Source organism: Lepeophtheirus salmonis, chromosome 4 (genome assembly GCF_016086655.4).
Source record: "Lepeophtheirus salmonis chromosome 4, UVic_Lsal_1.4, whole genome shotgun sequence".
NCBI classification, from domain to species: Eukaryota; Metazoa; Arthropoda; class Copepoda; order Siphonostomatoida; family Caligidae; genus Lepeophtheirus; species Lepeophtheirus salmonis.
In genome coordinates this window covers 36,843,299-36,862,762 of record NC_052134.2, presented here as the reverse complement: position 1 = coordinate 36,862,762, position 19,464 = coordinate 36,843,299, and the positions used below count along the sequence as shown (strand labels likewise).

The 19,464-nt window shown below is 32.7% G+C and overlaps 3 protein-coding genes and 1 long non-coding RNA gene across 4 annotated transcripts; all 4 read right to left on the bottom strand.

Annotated features, from left to right (window-relative positions):
* Positions 1–5,684: 5,684 nt before the first annotated feature.
* Positions 5,685–8,138, bottom strand: LOC121115860 (arginine-hydroxylase NDUFAF5, mitochondrial). The gene is made up of 4 exons (XM_040710025.2): positions 7,891–8,138; positions 6,710–7,829; positions 6,264–6,614; positions 5,685–6,095 (listed from the first exon to the last, which is right to left on the bottom strand). Exons 2-4 carry the CDS (start codon positions 7,035–7,037, stop codon positions 5,803–5,805), a joined length of 972 nt encoding a protein of 323 aa, XP_040565959.1. The 5' UTR covers positions 7,038–7,829; positions 7,891–8,138; the 3' UTR covers positions 5,685–5,802.
* Positions 7,386–7,769, bottom strand: Pop5 (POP5 ribonuclease P/MRP subunit). The gene has a single exon (XM_040710864.1). It carries the CDS (start codon positions 7,767–7,769, stop codon positions 7,386–7,388), a length of 384 nt encoding a protein of 127 aa, XP_040566798.1.
* A 2,455-nt stretch (positions 8,139–10,593) lies between the features above and the next one.
* LOC121115858 (alkylglycerol monooxygenase) lies at positions 10,594–13,182 on the bottom strand. Its single transcript, XM_040710024.2, has 4 exons — positions 12,749–13,182; positions 12,479–12,681; positions 11,832–12,132; positions 10,594–11,646 (listed from the first exon to the last, which is right to left on the bottom strand). Exons 2-4 carry the CDS (start codon positions 12,655–12,657, stop codon positions 10,777–10,779), a joined length of 1,350 nt encoding a protein of 449 aa, XP_040565958.1. The 5' UTR covers positions 12,658–12,681; positions 12,749–13,182; the 3' UTR covers positions 10,594–10,776.
* A 2,937-nt stretch (positions 13,183–16,119) lies between these two features.
* Positions 16,120–19,106, bottom strand: LOC139905208 (uncharacterized). Its single transcript, XR_011779801.1, has 2 exons — positions 18,587–19,106; positions 16,120–18,469 (listed from the first exon to the last, which is right to left on the bottom strand). It is a non-coding gene; the product is annotated as an uncharacterized lncRNA (long non-coding RNA).
* Between the last annotated feature and the right edge of the window lie 358 nt (positions 19,107–19,464).

Genomic DNA, 19,464 nt, shown 5'->3' with positions numbered 1-19,464 from the left:
TGTCATCTTCAGTGGAGACGTTGACCACGCAAGGGGGCACCCACTCGAAATATAATGCAAAATTTTAAGCTTTTATGGTTGAATTTCATAAATTAACGGAGTCCCTCGATTCATAACTGGCTATTCCGATGGCAAATCCGTAATTAAGTCCCTGGAGGTAGTGCCATAATTATCACTCTAACTGATAAACACAAGAGTTTCAGGTTGTCATCTAGACCCATTATGGGGGCCTATGAGGAGTTAAGGGGTATTTCTAGAAAGTGAATTACGATCCCTACCTGTGCCGATCTTTTGGACGAAGCAGTAAGCAAGGAAGGGAAAAAATGGATGCCATGGTCATGTGATTAAAGGAATAGGAAAATTTCCATGTTTCCTTCATGGAACCCTTCACTTTTGTAGAAGCGAATGCTTTTTACTTGGTGCAATGCCTGAAAAAGAATAAAAACGCTCATTAAGAACGCTAGAAGGACAATTTAAGTCTATTCATTTAAAGAGCCCCTTAAAACGTAATCAAAAGACTAGGCTCCAAATCATCCTATATTTGGTCTTTCATCAATCAAGATGATGTTGAACAATTTTCGGAATGACCGAGCTTTGTCTATTGCGATATGGAGGGGTTCAGGGTATCAAAAGATGCCTTTTGGCCAGACAAAGGCTAACAGGCCTTCGAACCCTAACTCTTCCTTAAGGTCAACACTCCAAGAGGTTATGAAATACCTCCAAGAGAAGGATACAGAAGTACACCACCTTGAGTTATTTCTCATTTAAATATATTTTTGATTTTGAGACTTAAGATAAAGCTATTCAAATACTTTAAAATTAGGGGTTTAACTTCTTTTCTTATTACTTTTTCCAGCTACTCACCGAAGCTAGGACTATGTTCATATAACTGAGCAAATTTAATTAAAGGTAAATCTATATTTAATATTTTGAATATAGTTATAAATCACAATTTTTATTTAAATAACCCTCTTGTTCCTATGTGGGGGGGAAATCCTCCTTTATGCACTGAGACTAAACAGGCAATGGATAACAAAGAGGCAAAATTGTTGTTTTCTGGAGCTTTTGAGATATTTACTATAAGGGATTAGTCTCCTTTCTAAATTTTCGGAATATTCCCTGTTCCTAAGAAGGATAACTCTTGATGGAGAGTAACAAAAAATCTCAAAACCTTTAATAAATTTATTCTAAATTTAAATTAGAATCAGTTGATTCATTAAGATTTTGGCTAAACCAAGATTCCCCTTTTTTTTTCTTCTTCTTTTTGTTTATGCTCATTAGATCTGTTTGATACATATGCTTTTTTTTAAAGATTTTGTCCTAACCCCAGTCGTTTTTTTCAAATTTCCATGGAGAAACTGTATTATCCAATTCAGCGTTTTATGTTTTGGTCGATAATTTTTACTAAGCTATTGAAACAAGTGATTTCACATCTAAGCTCATAACTTAAGATAAGTTGCAGCATCTAGTAAGATTACTTAATTTTACAGGCCAAGGCCTTTGTACATGCCTCGCTCTCCTCATACTTAGCATCGCTGTTATACCCAATCCTTGGTTTCAAGGTCAATTTGAATAAGAGTTCTTGGATTCCAAAATTGCAATTTATTCATCTACAGTTGTTATGGGACTATGTGTCCATGACTCTTAACCTTCCTGAGGAGAAAGCGCAAAAGATCCAAGATCTTGCCGCTAAATCCCGCCATTGAACAAAGTTGTAGGTCCGAGACCTTCAACAAATAACTGCGCAAAAGGTCCGAGATCTTGCAGCTTAATTCCTCCTAAGGCGAGGGTTGTTGGTCCGATACCTTCAACAAATTACTACGCAAAAGATCCTAGATCTTGTTGCTAAATTCCGCCAAAGGCGATTGTTGTCGGTACGGGACCTTCAACAAATAACTGTGTAAATTGGAAGTGTGAAACCAGCGTTTGAGTTCTAGAAATTCAAATCTTCTCCGAGAGTGAGAAAGATATATTATGCTGGGAAGAACTATGAATGCGGTACACCAGTGAGAAGAAATTTAATCCAACGCTCGAAGTTTTTACGGATGCTTCCTTACCAGGTTGTGGCATTTCATTAACATACGGCTCCCTTGAACAGGGTCGGTGGAAAGGGAATGATCGAGATCTTCATATTAACGAGAATAACGATAAAAATTGTTTATGTCAAAAAAGGGGGAAGTTGTACTAGGACTTCATGAATAAAGGACTTAGCAATTTTATTTTCTCTCGAGTGAGGTGTACATGAGCCGGCATACACGTACATAACCATAGAAATTTATTTTCCGTCCTTTCATCTTTTTTCTCTCCTCTTATTGTTTATTGTAGTTTTAAAAGTTATATTTGTGAATCGGCTTCCTCCCTATGATCCTTGAACAATGCCTGATTGCTGTATTGTCTCTTCTTGCACTTCAGGTAACCCCAATTGTGAAAAACCAGTAGGTCTAACTTTTCACACATAACAAACTACTGAAAATTATCATTTATTTTATGTATCATTAAAGATTTCCTCATGACCCAAATGTGATAAAAAATTGGATTAAAGCAATCGAAAAAGTAAGGAAAAATTAGAAATTCAAATTGTTTCATCACCGAGAGTTGCGATTCGTTGACTCGGAGTAAGAAGAAAAGGGAGGCTCAAGTTCTTCAACGGCTGAAATTGAAAAAAGGGTAAATTCCTAATATATTCCCAAATGCACCTTTCTACCTCAGCCAACCTCTTCCTGCAAATGGAGGAATAAATAGTCTATTTCAAAATAGAAATGAAACTCTTCAACTTAGGCATGAGCTTTAGGTAGAGAGTTATTTTTATGATGCCAAAAGTGACTCCCTTTTTGACCTTAAAAAGAAATTAGGTGAGATCCATTTTAATGAAAAAAGTATTTTGTCTGCTATTTTTATGTTAATTACAGATGAGACAGAACTTGTCGATGGATTAAACGTTCTGAGGAGAAAGTGTTCAGAAGAAATCCCCTTATTCAAGATGTTTAACAATAATGATAAAGGCTCACAAATCTTGAGTTGCTTACTTATTAAGAAAAACTTGTAATATGAAGCTTTTTATAATGGTGTAAAGATCTCTTGCTCTCTCTTGAAGTTTTACATCAGCAGCCCTAATTTTACGAAAGTAAATTCCATTCATGATCTCAGGGAGTTAATTATTTTCCTCAAAAGAAAAGAGCAAAATATATCAGATATCACCCAAAATGATTCGATAACATCTGCTCTAACTTTGCTGGAGAAGGCTGATATTTGCAGCTTTGAAATTATTTAGAAGAAAAACGTAAACTTCGCATGTGAGCAAATCCTTTACGCTTTATCTAAAAAATCCAATACACATCAAGGGCATTATCTATTGCAACTTCCTTAAAAACTACAAGTTCTGCTGCGTATAGATTTCTTCGAAAGGAAAATTTGTTGATGTTGCCCCCATCCTAATAACATCAGTAAAAGGACAAAAACAATGAATGTGTCTACAGGTTTCACGGAAGTTAAAAGAGCTTACCTATCCAAAAGAATTAACTCTATCTAGTAGAGAAAAGATTTTTATTCTCATTACGGATAAAGTTTATATTGCAAAGCAAGTACAATTTCACCGCAGGAAGCTGAGTGGCCTTGAAAATGATAAAGGGACTAATATCTGTAGTGTGTTCATGCTTTCTAGTGTTGGTGGATCATATGAGGATACAATTCAAATAATACCATCTCATATGCAGTCATTCAGATATTACCAAAGATTTGAACTTTTTAACTAAAGAAGTCACCAAATTGGGATTTGAAGAAAAAAGGTTTTGGAGCAGACAATCACGCTTCGAATAGACGGGTTATTAAGCAAGACTTTTCCCAAAGAGAGTTCAAACGGTCCATTTCAAATCCAGTTGATCCAGAAACCCCATTTTTCCCTATGTTTGATGGTTCTCATATTTACAAAATGTATAAGAAACAATTGGAAAAAAGAAACAATTTTTGAATGTTCAGATTTCAATGGCAAACAAATCGGCTCTCCCAATTGGATTCATATTTTGGAACTGGTTCGGATCGATTCTGTAAATAATCCGAGGATGGCACATCGTTTGAATGAAAAAGCTCTCGATCCAACATTAACAGAAAAAAGAAATGTGAAACTTTGTGACATCATATTCCATGACATTACGATAAGTGGCATGCAGTATTATTATGAAAAAGGGTATCATGAATCGACTCGAGAGCCTTTCACATCAACAGACTATGAACAGCTCAAATTTCTCATAAAATTTGTATCATGGGTTCAATTCTGGTTTGAGGAGTCAAAGAAAAAAAAAATTTAAAATTTAACTACAAGAATGTAATTTTGGTCATAATGTCTTCAAGACTAAAGCTACTGTCATCTCAGCGAAAATGTTCAATATTTTCAAGCGTAATTTTGTTCAAACAAAAAATGACCAAATTAGAATGGAAAAAAAAGAGACCGATGAAAGATAATTCATCTTTAAATAATGAGTGAAAAATAGCGAAACTTATCAGGAAAACTAATAAGATTTGAATAAATCAGCAGAAAATTCAAGAATGACTCTTTGGGTCTGCTTTTATAAATTCGATGTATTTTAAATATAATATATATTAATAAAAATTTGATGATAGAAAAATAACCATTTGACTTCATTTCAGACCATTAGATGATACAAAAAATGCCTTCGTGCTACCGATGCTTTTTTTGAATGTGAGATTTCAGCTTAGGGGCCAGTCAAAAATCTGGAGTGGCAAATTAAAAGAATATAATTTATTATACCATTTTGAATTTAAAAAACTAATTATTTCCTTATTTTTAAATATAAATTTTCATTTGGCCAAAAAGTAACACCACTGCCTTTGTCGTCTTATTTTCTTCTACTTATTTAGGTACGTTTCTTTTTGTTATGATGGTTCTTATCCGCCTCTTCTTTTACGTGTAGCCCTTTTAATCATATAGTCCTAGATGTTGTAAATATATGTATGTTACCCTTGTCGGAGTACTTTAGCATTAGAGTACCGAAGATATATATGTATTGATAGGCAGTGAAGTATAGAACAGGAACAAGTGAAGAAGTCCCAAAATAAAGAACTTTAAGAATATATTAGTTACGGCTATCAGCAGAAAGAAGATGATGTAAGAGAAGGAACACATGTCGTAGAGGGGTGAGATTCAGGGTGATCAAATTCTTATTGTAAAGTTTTGGTGTCTGTTTCTAAAATAGCTAGGGTAGAGCGGAATTACAAATGTATAGCTACAATTTTAATAAAATATGACATTAATACAGTACTTATTTAATGTCTACTATTTTTTTTCAAAAAAACTTAATATTTCAAATTTAATTTTTGAGATTTTTCCGCTAAAAATTTAAAAAATATGTGAACAGCTGTGAATTTTTGAAAAAAATTAAAGAATAGCTATGGATTTTTGAAGAAAAAATTTAATATTTTTTTATTTTTAGTGAATAGCTGTAGATTTTGGAAATTTTTTTCTAAAAAGATTTTATTTTCCAAAAAATCATGCCCTAGAAAAATATAACTCTGCGGAAGGCCCTGTAAACCCTCGCTTTATTAACTACGGGTTCCTAAACTGACCTTTAAATTGCCTTGGATAATTTTTTTATTTATTTGGTAATATCCATATTTAAGATGCAAATAAAAACAGAAGTTGGACGATAATAAAAGGAAATAAAAATGAGTGAATTTCCCTAATTATTATAATATATTTCTGCATTAATAAATGATACATATTTAATAGGGGATGGAAAAACAGAAGGAATATAATGAGTATTATTACTATCTTTATTATATTTAAAATTATTTTTTATCTCGTAATATTTCATCTAATTGGTCCAAATCTTTTAAGGAAACATTCGGCGTTTGAGGAGCTAAGGGTTTTTTTTGTGATGGATCTGGCTTCCAACCAATCCAATAGTAAATTTGAAACGTAGCTGGAATAGCTGATTTGTCTTCATTGGCATAGAGAGTATTATAGATAGCATTAGCAGCAAGAATTGTATCTCTTTTTAAGCTATGACTTCGATTCCATACAGCATTATTTTCACCCATTCCCTTGAGATCCTTCATTAAAGCAAAGATAGAAGAATAACCTAAAATTAATTTAGAAAAATATCAATACTCTGAGGAACAAAGAGATATATGAATTGTCCGTCATACATTCCAGAAGCCCTTGAAGTACTAATATTTAATCTTATAAGTTGGCATAAAAGTAAAATTAATACATCAACTAAGGAAAAAGATAATTTAAAAAGGATTACGTATAGGTAATTCATCCGCGTCCAATGTGAGCATCGTAAATCCTGCACGGTTTAGCAAGCTACCAAGATCTGATATATCAATGAAAGGGGATACATGTACTCCAAATCCGCCCTCTCTTTCCATTTCAGCCAATTGAAGGGAGCTTCTCATTTCATAGAGGGTATCCCCTCCAAACATGGATCCCAAAAATACTCCATCTTTCTTAAGAACTCTTTTAATCTCTAAAAAAAGTCCAGGAAGATCATTTACCCAATGAAGACTCAGAGAACTTGTAATGGCACAAATAGATTCGTCATCAAAAGGAAGTTTTCCACCATCTTCATCAAAAAGTATTTTCTCAAATTGGACATCTAAAAGAGAACAATTTTAAAAAATATGTGAAAAATATAATTAAATCTAATCTTATTACAAATGGATGGACATTATTTACTAAAACAAAAAATACCTTCATCTTCAGGTGGAGTGCATTGACTTAAATAAGAAGGACTCATTTCCAAGGCTATTACTTTATCAAACGAATGACTCGATATATGCCTTGATACGAAACCTCTACCAGCTCCAATATCAACCAAAGTATTCATTTTCCTTTTAATATCAAGAATTCTATCAGCTACACGGAAACCAATCTCTTCTTTAAGAAAGTCATAATCTTCAACATCTGGAGATTTAGCAGCTCTCTCCCTTTGACTCAGTTTGGTTAAGCGATCAAATACGTTTACTTTCTTCACATTTGAACCACCAGAAAGACGCCTCAGGAAAAAGCGTGACAACATAATTTAACTAAACAATAAGCTCAATATCAGTAACACAACATCATAAAGTTTAAAGCATAAGTGTATATTTATAAGATGTGATTATCCTTATACATTAGAAAATACTTTGATGTCGGCAACAGTACAAGAATAACACTTTACTGTTATCACTAATCAAGTATTTCACATTTAGAACTGAAGGTTGTTATCATGTCTAAATACGTACTTCGAGTGGTTTTATACACTATGTTTAAAAATAACTTAGTTCCAAAAAGTATTAACATTTTAAAATACAATTATATTCTACACAAATGCTGGGGAAAATTCTACAAATAAATAACTCGTGAAATATGGTTCTAGCACTATGAGTTATGACCAATCCAGTTTTGTAATGTTTTCATTGTTTTTGAGATAGGCTTCAAGTGCCATTTTGCAATGCCTGATGGTCGCACCCGTGTAAAGTAAGCGTGGTACAGCTTTAACTCCTCTCAAGTCAGTGAGGAAAGGTATGGCAGCTCCAAGATATTCTCTGGCCTCGTGGCGACTTTGAAATATTCCTATCCCAATGTCCGGAGTCCATTGAAGAGTTCTTAAGCCGCCATTACAAGATGCAGCTCCTAATCCATAATCTCCGAAGAGTTCGTTTATTTTATCTCTGAGAATTTGGTTCAAGGTGAACTTTTGCTCCGGGAATGCATTTGAAGAGATGGGAGTAAACTGAACTAGGAAATAGCGCTTTTTATAGCGAACCATACTTATTAATTAATATATGTTATTTCAAAGTCTCTAGAATTGGATCACGTGAGCTCAGTGCTGCAAGAGAATTAAAATACCTATGAGTTCAATAGATATGACGTCATCACCAACCACTTACATCAATCTTTCTTCCTTTTCTCCTCCAGATACTCCTGGACCTTGGTTACGATAGTTTGAGGGTCTGCTAGCTGAGGAACTTTATAGTTCTGTGCTAGAAAAACTCCTACATATGTACCGCCAAGGAATCCCGTCAAAAAATTGAATAATCCCATATTTAACAATCGGAGAGCTTTTATATAAAATTTAAAATATATGAAATTTAATATAATATTTTGTATACAATAAATATAATATTTCAAATTATCTGAAAACTGAAGAGAGAGAGAGAGAGATCTATTGATAAAAAATCATTTAAGAAGTGCTATGACGTCATATATTGTATTCAAACTCGAGAAAGTAGCACACAAGATACATAGAGACAGTATTTTGGTAGCACCAAGTGACTTGTTTTTTGTGTAAAAATGCTTCATAGAGGGAGCACGCAGCTAACTATAGGGTAGACTAGGCTAGAATTTCCCATTTATTTTATTTCTCTAGTTAATATTTGGGTTCTATAATTAGATATTGCTATCATCTGAGAGATGGTTATTATAACAGTAAAAGTGTCAGATTAAATGTAACATTGATGATATATCCAACTACTTTAAATTTTTCCATTGTAAGAATATTATGTTCCATTATAGGGATTGCAATCAATGATGATGAAAACCAATTATTTGCATGTTAAACGTTATAAATGAGGGCTAATGAGTAACATGCAAATTTAACTGAGTCTCATATGTCTGATTCATGTCCTACAACATTGTTTCCTTTAAAATATTAACACTTATATATATGTTCAAATTTTTCATGAAATGACTCTGTCATGAGTTTGGATGAATGGTGACATTCTTCCCCAGCACCAGAAATCCTACTCCTTTGGGGTTATCGCAAGATCTTGAGATATTGACTTTACGTTAGAGATTATTGGTATCAAAATATTCTAATCCTAAGATTTTATACATGCAACAATATTTGATTAATTTTGTTTAATTACATTAATTATATCTTTAAACTTTATTTTATCTGCAGCGTTTACTATTCGTTTAGTTGCTTCAACTCGTTCTTGTTTCGTCTGATTTTAACTAATACTAAAAAATATGTCAGTAAATAAGGTGTAGCCTTACTAACGAAACTTGAACAGGGGAATATTCATCAACGATACAAAAATAGGCTTAGAACACATTTAGAACATCATTTTATACACTTATCAGCAGATAATGGAGTATAATAAAATAACTTATTCAAGGTCAGTGTCAAATTTTAATGACATTCTGATTCTGTAAATTATCAGTATTTTCTTGGGATTTTTAAGGGAAGATATAGGGTTATTATAAAATTATGATTGACATCCTTGCTAAGTACTCTTGTTGACTAGTTTTATCAAAATATTGCAATTAATTGCTCGAAAATATTTTCCCCTTAGTTAAACGAAATTTCGAATTGCACAAAACATAACCATATTGTATTGTCATAAATTCAAAAATAACAAAATTATCAGGGTGTAAAAATATTGTTTTTAATTTACTTCTGAATCCTAACTTTCCTCAGTCTCTCCTACGTATGAAAAAAAAAAATAATAATAATAATATTGTAAACTTCCCTTAGTAGCAAATTTAATAATATTTATTATTTATTGTTAAAAATGTTTATTAATTAGTACAATAACACCTTGCGATACGATTGCCCCAACATACGAGTCTTATTGAGATAAGAGCTGTTATTTGGCAAAAAAAAACAAGAAAAGTGAAGTACAGCTACCCAATTAATAAATAAAACATATAAAGATACTGCCTCGTTTAATTACTTTAATTTTTTGACTAAAACTGATTTAATTTTTTTACACTTCTTTCTTATGTGATATATTTTTTTTAGCTTACGTGTTCGGTCTAGGCACGAATTAAACTAGTATCAGGGGCGTCTGCAGGATTATATATATTTTTTCCGGAATATTACTTATAGTCCGTAAATAATATATAGAGCTTTTTGTTGAGTTTGCAATCGACTCGAGATGGCCTCAGCTATTTTCGAGGTTTTTCTTGATTTTCAAGGAATATATAAGTATATCATACAGCGGGGTCACTCAACAGTTGACGTGATCTTACACGACATCAACACCCACAAGCAATCTATACTTATGTGGTAATAATGTACAGGCAATTTTTTTTATCTATAAATAATAATTAATATAGTAAACATATGTTTCAAATTAATTCTTTTCAAAGTAAAAAAAGTTTTAAAAACATAAATGTTTCTTTTTCTCCTTTTTTTCATAATAGGAAATTAATGCAATAATAACGTAATAATCAAGGGTAGCTATAATTATCTTATATCACCTTCCTTGGTAATAATTTCCTTCTATAAAAATTGCATTTGTGATCACCAAACCAATTTATTTAATTAAATACTTGGGAGAAGAAAACTGTTTCAATATTGCAAATGAGTACCTAGAAACTACTTACTTTCATAAAAACAATAAAATAAAAGTACTGTATTGCTTTTACAGTGCCTATAGACTAATATTATGTCGAAATTATTGTTATGCATAAAAATATTGAAAAAACTCATATGTGCCCTCAACCTCAGTCATTTAACTAATTTCTTTTTAATAAAGCTCAGAAATTGAAACGAAAAATTATAAATTTTTTAAATAATTCTTTCTAAAATCTAATCAACACATTACTAAGCTGCTAAATTCCTAATGTGATATTAAATTATAAACTGCAGTAAAAAGTGAATTTTATTATCATTATTTAAACATACAAAATAAAATTTAGACTTACTTTCTCCCAAAGGAAACAAAATTGCAAAATGTTTAATTTGTATATTAAAACTTAATTAGAATACTTATATAGTGAAAAAAAAAAAAAAAAATTATATTATATTTCAATTAAGTATCTTCTACTTATTCCCCTTTAGTACGCTTTGGTTGGATTTGTACGGTAAAATGTTTAAAAACTGAGGAGATGAGAGAGATGATAAATAGAGCATTTACTAGGATTCTAGGAATAGGATAAAAACTCAATACACCCTCATCATTTCTTCCTCCAAAGACGTTATATCCTATCAAGAACAATAAACACCTTAGTGCCTCATATATCCATGCCTTAGGATGTTTGTCACAAATAAAGCCAAAGTTAGTTAGTGAAACCATGAGAAGAGAAATAATTCCGAAAAAAACAGACTGGGAGAGACTACTTTCAACTCTAGAAAATACTTCAAGCACATAAAGAGCCACATTGAAATGTGTAAATATGTAGAACTTGGTACTGAATGATGTTGAAGGATTGTACTTTTCCCTTTTGGGTATTTCAGGTAAACAGGACAAATCACCAGTCCAAGATGTTCCTGGAAACCATCCTGGGCCTTTGACAAAACAATATATTTTGTCTTTCCAGTTATCCATTGTAGCAGCTTTGTTCCAAAGTAGTTTATAATAATACAATTGATGTTTTATGGGGTTGAAAAATTGAGGATGGTCCACAAGCCCATAAACAATTTCTTCGTCCGTTCTTAGGTCTTCAAAAGTTCCAAACATTCTATCCCAGATTATGAGAAACCCAGCATAATTTTTATCAATACAGTATCGATTCGCTCCGTGATGAACCATATGATGTCTTGGAATGTTAAAAATATAGTTGAGAGGCCCAAGATCTTTTATCAGCTCAGTATGAATCCAGAATTGATAGAGTAAATTAAATTGATCATGAACAAGTTTATGGCTTGGAGGTATGAAAAAAGCCATAGGCAAATAGAACACCGTGGCTCCAAATTCCTAATATAGATAAATAAATCATTGGATTAGCGATAGGTTACATAATGATGAATATGAGTTGACACAGTTTATGTTTAAATTTTGCTATTTAATTAAAAAATAAGTTGGTAATGTGGCCAATTTATTTAAGACTATTTCTAACTTTTAAATGTATTTTTAATACTAAGGTAGTTGATTTATTTTACCTGAAACACAGATTGTCTCAAGGCAGTTGTCAAAACATAGTCTTCAGAGCTATGGTGAACTTGATGTGCAGACCACAGAAACCCGACTTCGTGGGATGCACGATGAACCCAGTAATAACAAAAATCAATAGCTACCATAGTTATGAGCCAAGTCCAAACAGAGTCCCAAGGTAGCCCATAAATTCGATAATGTTCGTAGATATAAATGTATGGTATATTTGTAATTCCTTTAATGATGGCATTTCGAATGAGTAAGTATGATCCATGAGTAATGGAATTGATTCCATCATTGAACCTAGGACTAATTATAATGAAATATGAACAAAAATAGTTCAATTACATAAGGGATATAATATGTATAATATTCATGGTCCATGTCAAAGGCAGAGTTTGCAAGGGGTTAGCCCCCCTTGATTCTCAAGATTTAATATATATACATAGATTTACATAATAAGTAATTTTTATAAATGGTCCTCCTCTTAGTAATTTAAACCCCCACCTATGGCTCATGGGCGTTCGCATGATTTTTGTTTGGAGCTAGTTTAGTTTATTTATATGGTAAATAGATATAAGTATAGGACAATTTTGCAGGGAACAAGATTTAAAGCTCCTGACCCTTCCCCTTGCGAACATCTCAGTATATTTACCCATTTTTACGTCCTAAGGCAGTATATACAATACTTTCAAGTAGGATGCTGCCATATAAATAAGGAATGGCTCTTGATATCCAATCTGGTTTAGGTAAATCCTCAGGTTTTTCAAAGAGGGACTCATAAGGATTTACGATATAAAATAAAACTCCAATATTTTTTAGCACTTCCATCATTCCTTCAATTCAAGAAGAGTAGAACTACTAATACAATAGAGAAAAATAATGATATTTATAAGATGATTAGGTTTTCTCTTTCTTTACTTGCCTTCCATCATACTTATCTTTATAGAATCTTATTGATTTATTCACAAATAAAGAACTTATACAATAATCATGGAGGAAGGAGCATTTAAGCTAAACACTGCTCAAGTTATTAAATTACGTACGCTTATCTTCTCTTTGTTCTTCGTTCCAGTAATACGTAGAATATAATTATTAATTTGTACGTCTCTCTTTCTAATTCCACACCAAAGGAATACATGGTCGGGAGTAGTGGCGATTATAGGGTTAACATTGGGAACTTAAATCTGTAGTTATATAAATTCAAAATTATCTTTTTTTTTAAACAAAACAATCGAAAGTGGATTAAGTAATACAAAATATATAACTTTTTAAAAACAAGTTTCCAGTTTACACTCGCATTTATTAGTGCGGCGGAGCAAAGTATGTAGTTACTAAATGACTCAATTAGTAGTTAATAAAAAATACTAAATAGTTACAATGAAAACAAAACGAGTTAGATTTTCCAGTAGTTAGCCAAAATCATAGAACCACGTAATTTTATCAAGGAATATTAAATGCTAAACCTGGGTAGTGACCACATGGGGGCGGGATGAAACCCCCCTATGGGTTATTAGAGTTGGATTTTTTTATTACTTATGAAGTTAGTTTTAAAAAATGAAATGAAGGTATTTTGTAAAACTAAAATGTACATTTTCACACAGAATTTTTTTTTTTAAAGAAGCAATAAAAAAATCTACAAAAACCATCATTTAATAATTCATTTAAGATGGCATTCTATTATTAGAGCAAGGTGCATAAGTCTTACTCTTAAAGATTATAATAACTATATATTTTTTTAAAATAAAATAACCTTAAATTAGAGTAGTAAAAATGGGATGTCATTTTTGAAAATTTGAAAAAAATATTTATCCATTATTTGGAGGAACTATCTATCTAATGATATCAGTTAACATGTTATTGTGAAAAATTTAATTCTTAGGATTTTCATATTCTAATAAATCAATCTTGTTAAAAAAGTTTTGAGGGACTCACTTCAATTAATTAAATTGTAAAATTCCATATAAAAAATCAACACTGTTTTTATAAACAGTGATAGTTATCTTATAGAAAATAATTTTTTATCTATGTTTGAAAGATTTATCGCTGATATCTTTAGTTATTTACTATTTATGCATTCATAGTGAGATAAACAAACATTGGAGGGAGGATTAAGGTTGTATTGGGTATAATCAGTTCCGATTCCTTCTTGTCTAGTTCAATTTGTCAGTCTTAAAAAAAGTAAAGTCCATCCCTCATTGACATGATTACAGTTTTTTTTTCTTTTTTAAATACTCTGTTTTACAATAAAATAAATTATACAACTATGTGAGGTTCGTTTTATATGGCGTTATGATGAAATAATTAATATTTTTAGAAAAATATTGTCCATGTTCTCATATATCTTATTTGGGTTAATAACAATCGATATTTTATAAACAATTCCAAGTACAGACGATGCTAAGACTGGACGGGACAGAATAAATAATGAACGACACAACACCAGTAATGATGGGAAGATCAGATGGAGTTGATACTATTGTTGTGGCATTCCTTATTTATTTGGTCCAGTCCAATCTTAGGATCGGTCCTTATGACTGTTTTTTTCATTTAAATATGTTGATGTTTTATTAAAACAAATACCTATATATTGGATATGTATTAAAAGTATTGCACATATCTTACAAAAAATATTCCTGTTATCATTATATAGCAATTTAGTACGAATATTAGTATTGGATCAGTCCTAGGACTGATTGCTTAATCAGTCTCCCCCCCCCCCTTCATTCTTTTTTTTATCGGTCTAATCTTTTTTACCATTCAACTGCCCTCAGGACTGATACCTTGGTCCACAGAGGATATGCATATAGATGTCTAGCTATTGGTCAAGTGCTATTGGCAAATGCGCGACAGTAGCGCTCCAAAGTCAAATAGATAAATAACGAGCAAAAAAAAAAAATATCAAAAAGAACCAAAAGAAACTAAAAATTATAAAGCATTCGTGATTGTTGTCACATGTTAATATCCTGTCATAGAAATTTGCAATAAATACCCTTTTAGGTCATACTTTAAATCATCATTGCGATTGTTCATAAGATTAGTTATATACACTGGGCGCATGAGGGAGCCACTATCAACATTAGTCACAATATTGTCTTATTAGACTTCTATATGTATATGTTCTGCGCCTTTCTCCTAGCTATCTTTATAGGTATTTTACAATCATAGCCTAGGATTGAATAATATAAATACGAAAGAAATAATTAATGATAGCTAGGACGTATAATAATAAGTTCCAGCCACACACATCCTACTCTAAACTTCAGCTTTTTTTGTCTCTTGAAAGAGGATATGTTGAACAGCCGAAAGGAATTAGCTAGTAACTACCAAGGTGAGGTGTTGCGTGTTTATTTATGTATACTAAGCTGCGTTACATTTTATGCAAAGCCATTTCGTATATATTATATTGTATATAATATAATAAAGAAGTAACTCGATAGGTTATAGAAGTGAAGAATTATTCCTAAGTGCAAGAACCTAGTCACTGCAATTAACTACATATCATGGCCCAGTAGGTAATTACTGATAATTACAGCTAAGGATCTTTAAAAACTTTTATTTGAAAAAAATATTACGTGGATTTGAAGTTATAAAAATTGATAAGTGAAAATGGTTGGACGAGGCGATGACTTAAGGAAGCGATCACCTAGTAAGAAGGCTCAAGTAACCAAAGCTGTTAATGGCATAAACAGTTTGTGTAAGTCCCTATTAGCACGGAAACCATCTGAAGGTAAATTATTCCTAGATGAAGCAAGGATTCGTCTTCAAAAAGCCTATGAATCATTGGAATTGATGGACATAGATCCAGATCAAACAGATGAATACAATTCCCAATTGGAGGAATATAATTATTTGCTTGCAGAAATACACCCCGGGTAGATGGATTTAGTCCGGCGCAAATGATATTCAGCAGAAGACAACGTGGTTATTTGCCAACACTACCTAATGCTTATGAAAAAATCGATTCAAATGATGTTTATGAGAAACGAAAGAAAACAATAACTACCGAGAATTCAAACGGTGATCCACCATAGTTCTAGATTGGGAACAATGTATTGGTACAAACCCCTATTTCCAAAACATGGGACACTGAAGCCGTGATCAAAGACATCCGATATCATGGGAGATCATATATATTGATTAAGAACAATCGTGAATTGATTCGAAATATGAAGTTCCTAAGGCTAAATAAATCAGGGATATTGTCTGAGAATCTCAAATCTGGAGAAGAAAACATAGAACATAGAATGTTGAGGAGGAGTGACCGGAATAGAAAGAAAACTGTTAGATTTAATATTGATTTCTAAATTGTGTATATTCGTTTTTTTGAAAAAGATTTAATGTTATTTAAAACCTTATGTATATTCCCTTAAAATCTTTGGAGGGCATGAGGAGTTGCGTATTTATTTATGTATATTAAGTTGCGTTACATTTTATGGAAAGTCATTTCGTATATATTATTTTGTATATAATATAATAAATTAGTAACTCAATAGGTGAAGATGCTAAGAATTATTCCTAAGTGCAAGAACCTAATCACTGCAATTAATTACATATCGCAAGGTTCGACCATCATGTGATCGGGCTTGCTAGAATTTTCAATCTGATGAATTGTACCGACTGCTGGGCAAGACAGGCAGATTTTGACAAAACACGCAACCATTTTTACTCTATGACATCAGTATTGCTCGAATTTTCAATTTAATGAATCGTACCAACTGCTGGGGGAAAAAAACAGATTTTACAAAATACGCAACCACTCATCTACTATGACCTCAATATTAAAAGCGTGGTGGTTGTCAAACATCATTCGTATACACATTATGGTATAACCTTGTATTTCTATTGACCTTGGTAGTTATTAGCTATGTCCTTTCTAGAACAGGGTTAGGCAACAAGAAAAGGACTGGGAAGCACAGCAGATTTTAAAAAAATGGTTACAAATTTAATTTTCAATGTATGCGCCTTCGTTAGGCATACATTTTCCCCATCTTTCAGACAATTTATGATTGCCTTTCAAAAAAAAAAAAAAATCTTCGTCTTGGGCTGCAAACCAGCCATCGATCCATTTTTTGACTTCAGCATGAGAATTGAAGTGTAAATCATTGAGTGGGCGTCCCATCGATGCAAAAAAGTTATAATCGGAAGGCGCCAGGTCCGATGAGTAAGGCGCATGAGCAAGAGGTTCCCAGTTGTACGATTCAACAAGCTGGTGGGTAACTATAGAGGGATGCGTTGTCATCAAGGAAAATTACCTTGTGTTACCTGGTTTCATGTTTTGGACATTTTTGACGTATAGCATGGTTCAAATCGGCCAATTGTTGTTGGTAGCGATCATTATTAACGGGTTTGATAATATTAACCTTGAATTGCTGGAAGATTGCATGGTCTGACTGGAGCTGCTCGAGTTCAAGTATGTAGTGATTGGCGACACGCTCAATGATACAGGTCTCCACTTCACTGTCATTGACGATTGTAATGAGATCCATTGTGATGTTTGTATCGTCGGTGGCAAATCTGCTCTCAAGCTCTAATACAATCTTATTGATTGTAACATTGAAATGTGTTTCACGGAATTAGGATTCAGTTGTTCCTTTCCACTTTATTCTCCTTGGAATCTTCGCCTCCTTGAATTCCAAATTAATTGAGTCCTCCTGGTCAAATACTGATTTCATCTCAGACGACTTCAACTCAGCAAGTTTCCAGATTGATTCAAAGATGTTCTCATTCTTAAAATCTTCAAGAGTCCTAATCACTAGGTTGACGTGTTTCCGGGCCTTTGTTAGGTCAACCTTTCTGCCTTGAAGTTCATCTGACAAGCTAGATGTGTGTCTGAGGAGTGTCTTTAACAGTTCAATGCCGAAAACAAATTCGTGACTAAAGATGCTGTTGAGCAGAGAAGTTGCTGTTGAACTCGACAATGTATCTTTATCTTTTCTCATTATTATGAGGGTCTTCATGATTCTGACCATCCCTAGAGATACAGCGTGTAGCAGACTGGTTCTTCAGGGTCATCACCTTGGCATGCTCCTCATCTTTACTTGTTATCTTCACCGACTTGTAGATTGCTGACCTCTTTGGTGACCCTTCAATGAAGTTGTATAAAATTTGTACTGTCCCCATTGTATTTTTGTTGTGTTGAATGAACTTTCAACGAGGAACTGTTTTTCCATGTTTTGAACTCAAATTTCCCAAGGTTGGAAATGGAAAATTTGGAACAGGCGAAACACTTGGCTGACTTTTCAACCTCGTCATATTCTAGCCACGGGAACTTACGGAACCAATCATATTGAAAGTCTCTGGAGTATTTTTCACCTATCTGAGGACTGTATGTTTGTAACTTGGCCTGTAGAGGATGATCTCTCTCGACTTTAGGCACAGTTTCCCGCTCAGTCTCCACTCTGGTTCTGGTCTGGATGTCCTTCCGCTTTGGCTCCCGCCCGGTAAGTATCGGGTCACCCAGCTGGCTCGTGAAGACAACAGGGTACTCTGGGCCTCCTCAGTCTTGCTCTTCTCACCTTCCTGGACATTGTCGCTAGTCTCAGAGTCCTCTGCAGAGGGAATATTGTTGTTGTTGACTACAGAGAAAATGTATTCCATGTTCAATTTTGAGAAAAATTATCTAGCTTCCTTTTGGGTGGACGTGCTACAAATATGTAATTTTATTATAATGACTCAGTACTATTATGAGTTGGTCATAAGTTACATATATATAATAGATTTTAATAATTAATTATGACTTAATTCATCTATATTTACATACCTATATGATTGGTAGACGGTTGAGTAAGGTTTTTTTTTTTGGTCCGCTGAAGCGGACAAAGCGCAATACTGACGTACGGCCCTGATCATAACTCCTAATTATATCTCCAAATGATAACTAAACAATACCTCTAGCCTGAAATATAATCAATAAATTTATCATATCCCAGTCTAAAGTCACATTCATTATTTTATATAATGCTATGTCCAATGATGAAAATCCAGTGTAGAATGGGCATGGGCAAGAAACCAAAAATCAACATAGTAACCTTGAAAGTTTGAAGAATGTTTAGGAGGAGAGAAAGAATAATAATCATGACGTTTCATTAGATCAGCAATAATCAGCTGTTACAAGAGAAGAAGGAAAAAAGGAAATTTCCTAGAATTACTATTATGTCGATACCCAATTCAACTGTGAGTCCAACAAGGGCTTACAATTATAACTCCGTCTTTGATCAGCACACACGAATGTTCAATCAGATTTTGAATATAATTGAACCTATTTAGGAAAATACGTTCACTACTCAGGAATTCAATAATAATGTCAACTGCTAAGGAAAAGAACATTCCTTATATTACCAATTACAAATTAACAGGCCAGCTAAAAAACACGCTGGATTTACATAACTGGCCATTTCCATTTCTTTACTAATATGCTTCATTATTTTATAGAATGTACTTCCTTTTTTTTATCTTTTAAAATAAAATTTAAATACACACACTCGTTGGTCAAAATAAGGCTCATATTTTATAGTATAGAGTTGCATAAAATATTAGTTGACCTAAGTTTATGCAAGATTTCATTCATTTTTAAATATAGTTTTTATACAATTCCATACATCTACACTCCCTTTTCTTTTGTAATGTGACGCACACGTT